This window comes from Oratosquilla oratoria, chromosome 13 (genome assembly GCF_046742065.1).
Source record: "Oratosquilla oratoria isolate Oo_2021 chromosome 13, ASM4674206v1, whole genome shotgun sequence".
Taxonomy (NCBI): domain Eukaryota; kingdom Metazoa; phylum Arthropoda; class Malacostraca; order Stomatopoda; family Squillidae; genus Oratosquilla; species Oratosquilla oratoria.
The window spans coordinates 43,258,952-43,264,239 of record NC_134789.1 but is presented as its reverse complement, the minus strand read 5'-3'; the positions used below and the strand labels follow the sequence as shown (position 1 = coordinate 43,264,239).

Below are 5,288 nucleotides of genomic sequence, written 5' to 3'. Positions count from 1 at the left end.
CACACACACACACACACACACACACACACACACACATACACATAATTCCTTGGGAGGCGAACACGTTACAAAAGTAAAACAGGAGAAAGACTTGGGGGTGTTGACAAAACCTGTCACCTGATAGACATCAGCAGGATTGTGGGAGGGACATTTGGACTACTGCAGAAGAATAAATATGCATGAGTAGTATGGTCCCCACACAGAGTGAAGGATATGAGCAAGACTGAGAGAATGCAAAGGGCAGCAACCAAACTGGTCCCCAGTCTGGCAGATAAACCATATGAGGAGAGACTAAAAGCAGTGGGTCTACCAACTTTGAAAGATCGAAGAGAAAGAGGTGACATGATTACAGTGTTCAGGTCACTAAAGGGGATAGATTGCATTGGGTTTTAAGAGGTCATGAAAGTAAATTAGGAAAGACCTCATCTCAAAAAGATGTGAAGAAATATAGTTTTCATGTAGATGTATAAATATGTGGGATAGCTTGAAAGGTGATGTAGCCAAAGCTCAAAAGATACATCAGTTCAAATCTAAATACTAGGAAAAGATATAGATTAAGTTGAACCGTGCATGAATTTGAGTCTAGGTAAATACACACACACACACACACTTGATAACTATTTATAGAATCATGAAAGACATAGAAACTATTGATAGAGAGGATCTAATAAAATGGGATAGTAGAAATACAAGAGGACACGGAAAGAAAATTTAGAAAGACAGTTATAGAAGGGACCTGGAAAAGAACAGCTTTCCCCGCAGAGTAATAGACATTTAGAACAAGTTAGATGAGAAAGTGGTGTGTGCAAAAACAATACATAAATTTAAAAACAGTCTAGATAAAATGAGATATGAAGACGGGACACAATGAGCATAGCTCCCCTTCCCATAAAATACAACTAGGTGAATTCACAAAAAAAACCATACAAGAATTTAAGAACAATCTAGATGCTGAGAGATACAAAGATGGGTTACTACGAGCATAGCTCCTTTCCCATATAATACAACTAGGTAGGTAAATACACACATACAGGCAAATAAGCAGTAGTATCAGGCCATCTACCTTGCAGACATTACTGGTGCACATGCTTTCTTCTTTTTCTCAGCTTTTTATATGTGCACATACATGCTAATGATTCATACAGGTTTAAGAAGGAAATAGGTAAGAACTGGTTTACCAACACAGTGGTTAGTGAATGGAATAGACTTAGTAGCCATGTAGTGATTACTGAAACAATTGGTTGTTTTAAGAGAGTAGATAACTTTATGGATAGGGATGACAGGTGGTAATAGACATGGAACTGCCTAGTGTAAGTCTTATGGTCTCATGCAGTCTCCTCCAGTTTTATGTTCTTGTGTCCTTGTATTAATAAATGATTTCATGATCTTTTTCGTGTTCAAAGGTTGTAGTTCGTGGGATCATCTCTAGTCGAGCTACTCTGTTCAAGAGTGCTCTTGAACCATGCCGACTGACCTTCAATACCTTGATAAACACAGAGTATGTCGCCATCTTCAAGCATGGTGATGACCTACGGCAAGACCAACTGATTCTCCAGGTTTGAAAATAAATGGGATTTTTTTCTTTCTTTTTGCACATAATTGCCATGTTTCAGCATCTTTCATATAGCACATGTGATGATACAGCACCGGCATTATAATGTAGCATGTGGTAAGTGTAGGTCTGTGGGTACAGTGAGTGATGGTCTGTCACATTATATTGTGGACAACCTACACTCCAGTACCACATAGACATGGTTTTCATTTAAGGATAGAATGTGCTTGTGGAGGGGTGTAGCCCCTTTGCTGAATACTTTGAGCAATTGCTCATAAGTGACCCTCCAAGTGGACAGCTTCCCCTTGATGGTGTTTAGGTGGTGGTTGCTGACAAAGGTCAAAGAAGTAGCAAGAAAGTTGAAGGGTGGAGAGGCAACTAGTATCTGCAACATCAGTGTGGAGTTGCTGAAAACTGGAGGAAAGGCAATTTGGTACCATTCCCTCTGACTAGATATACATGAAATTAAATTTTCTGCAAATCCTATGAACCTTACTTCATTTGTATGGTTGAATTGAATTTTTAATTGCAAAGTTGTATGAAAGTTGGATAAATCCCATTTTATTTATATTACTGAAAAGTTCTTTGTTTCCCTATAGATAATCACATTAATGGACCGGCTACTGCGAAGGGAAAATCTGGATCTGAAACTGACCCCTTACCGTGCACTTGCCACCAGCAGTAGACATGGCTTTGTGCAGTTTGTCGAGTCCAGTGCTGTAGCCGAGGTATGACATTTCAATAATTGGAAGGATTAATGTTGATATTATTTCTCAGTGCTATCCAGCATTGCAATAGAAGTATAATATACATGATAATATATAAATGAGTGTATTATATGAAGGTATCATCACATTGTGTACTTGGCAGAACGTTTAACCTAGTTGTTCCAGTGGTACAATGTTAGCAATCAATCAATCCCGCCCTTGATCTCTCTTGTCCAGGAAACAGACAATCACCAGTCTGGAACATAACTTACTTAAAGAAGAGATATTGTGTTGTGTGTGAATTGTTAGTGTGTGGCACAGTAATACAAGGTGTTATGTGTTAGCAGTATAACAAAACCCCAGTACAATTCATGATTATCAACATTATCCATTAATTTTTCATAATGTTGACCTTGTAAGGATATATGTAGTAATAATAGTAATTGTGAGGGATCACCCTTAATATTGTTAAAGATAATACTGTATTGATTAATATGTATGTACTTGTTCTCTTTCCAGGTGCTGCGAACAGATGGAACAATTCAAAATTTCTTCAGACAACATGCACCTTCTGAGACAGGGCCCTATGGAATATCATCAGAAGTTATGGACAACTATATAAAAAGTTGTGCTGGGTACTGTGTCATAACCTATCTCCTGGGGATTGGAGACCGCCATCTCGACAACCTTTTGCTGACACGTCAAGGCAATCTCTTCCATATTGATTTCGGTTATATTCTTGGCCGAGATCCAAAACCACTTCCTCCACCTATGAAGCTCAGCAAGGAGATGGTTGAAGGAATGGGAGGGGCACAGTCAGAACATTACCATGACTTTAGGAAACTGTGTTATACTGCTTTTCAGCAGTTACGTCGCCATGCTAATCTCATCTTGAACTTGTTTTCTCTTATGGTAGATGCCAATGTGCCAGATATCGCTCTTGAACCGGACAAAACAGTGAAAAAAGTGGAAGATAAGTTCCGGTTAGACTTAAGTGATGAAGAGGCTGTGAGTTATATGCAGGGCTTGATTGATGACTCTGTGAATGCTGTGGTTGCAGCCATGGTTGAACAATTACATAAGATTGCGCAGTATATCCGAAAATGAACTGTGCATAGTATAGTGCTCCTGTGAAACACTAGTGCAGGTCATGCACAAATGATACCAACACTATAGGTTGTTTACAGTTTTTGAGCAGTACAAATGTACATTTCAAATCGGATAATGAGCCACTTGTACAGTACCTGTTTTTTTCAACAACCAAGTGCTGGTATAAACTATAGTTACTGTGGTACCAAGGTGTAGCTATTATGTAGAAATACATTACGTTAAATTGGAATGAGTGTTCTATTGAGTGAATTTATTTTGCTGTGTTGCCATACCAGAGCTTCAGTGGTCATAAACTATAAACTTACTACTGTGCAAAGCTAAAAAAGACATTATTTATATATATATATACATATATATATATATATATATATATATATATATATATATATATATATATATATATATATACCGCTGTCAGATGTGACAGTAACTGAAATAGAAATTTGCTTTATAATGGCTGGCAATTAGTTTGTTACTAATGCCAGTTCATAAGAGTGGGCATAGATAGATAGCCAATGAATTTGGCCATGGAACGGCTATATGCAGTAGTGAATGAACCATTATGTGAAACCAGTATGTGTTATATCTGACCATTGTTGATCAATTTGTACAGGCATGATGCACATGATTTGTCTTAGAAGAGATCTTTTATTTTCTAACAAGTTATAGTTTTTTTTTTTTTCTTTTTTTCTTTTCTTTTCTTTTTTTTTTTTTGTCCACAATTGCCTCGACCCTCCAGCTGAGTGTATCCATGTCATTGATTTTGCACAGGATACAGATGTTCTCTACCAAGAAATGAATAAAATTAGATTTTATAAAGCATGAGTATTTTGATGTAGTTGTTATTCATAAAATTGGAGTTCAGAAAATAAAAGATAAAGCTATTTACATATTTTTTAATTTTTCTTAATACAGTGTCTGCAATGAACAGACCATTTTCTTATAATCAATTTGTTAGTCAAGATAAAAATAAGTGTGCATATGTATATTATAATGATTGTTGCCTAAAGCTTTTCTAACTGGAAAGCCCCAACCCCACAGTAGTCAACAACAGTCCTTGGGCTTTCCCAGTTCTCTGCAAGAAGAAACGAAACTGCCGTCCATGTTTTACTGATATGGGTCTGTTTCTTTGTCACTAGGTGGTAGGAGGAGGAGGAGGAGGGGGAAGAGTTCCCAGTTGTTAGTTCTCATGTGGTTAAAAGTGGAGGATAGTGGAAGTTGACAATGACCTTGGGTCCAGTTCAGAGACAGAATGACAAGTTCCAGATGGAGGTTAGGGTATTGACAAGGTTTGTAGATAGGTGGTGGAGTGGAGAATCTCTATGACATCACTCATACAGGACATGAAATACCCAATTCTGGTCCCTCAGCATATACCGTGGGATTACATGCTAACAGAAAATCATGAAGATTATTCAGAAAAATGGTCCATTCATGATTTAGAAAAGTTATTGAAGGTGGCATAATCTATTAAACTAAATGCAGCAGTGTATGATTTCAATAATGTAACTACTGGGTAACTGGGAGGGTTGAAGTGAAAGCAAGAAGTTGAGTAATTTTTACTTTACACTGGTTTTAGAAAGAGTTCTTATTGTGGTTATTGATTTTTTTGGTTCATATATTTTGAATCCAAAATGTTTAACATCTACAATCTACAAATAAAGAAATAATAATAATAAATTTTAGAAAAAACTGCCGGGCTCTATTTGCAAATATATTGGGACCCATTCTTGGTCTCTGAAAAATTCTATAAAGACACACACATCCTTACAGAGGATCTATAAAGAGAGACATCCTTACAGAGGAGTTTTTGAGTAGGGGAATTCAATGTAGTATGTGATGCTTTGGGCACATGGAGAGAATGAGTGAGGAAATACTAGCAAGAGTGTAGAAGGCAGAAGTGAATAGAGTGAACTAGA

General features: G+C 37.1%; 1 protein-coding gene across 2 annotated transcripts in view; it reads left to right on the top strand.

The window, feature by feature from the left end:
* Pi3K59F (phosphatidylinositol 3-kinase 59F) overlaps positions 1–4,255 on the top strand; it is a 40,537-nt gene extending 36,282 nt beyond the window's left edge. For both annotated transcript variants that reach the window (XM_076197147.1, XM_076197148.1), the window contains 3 exons: positions 1,404–1,556; positions 2,152–2,280; positions 2,779–4,255. In XM_076197147.1, the coding sequence (XP_076053262.1) occupies positions 1,404–1,556; positions 2,152–2,280; positions 2,779–3,366 (870 nt within the window). In that variant the 3' untranslated portion in view covers positions 3,367–4,255. The remainder of the gene's footprint in view (positions 1–1,403; positions 1,557–2,151; positions 2,281–2,778) is intronic.
* The last annotated feature ends 1,033 nt before the right edge of the window (positions 4,256–5,288 follow it).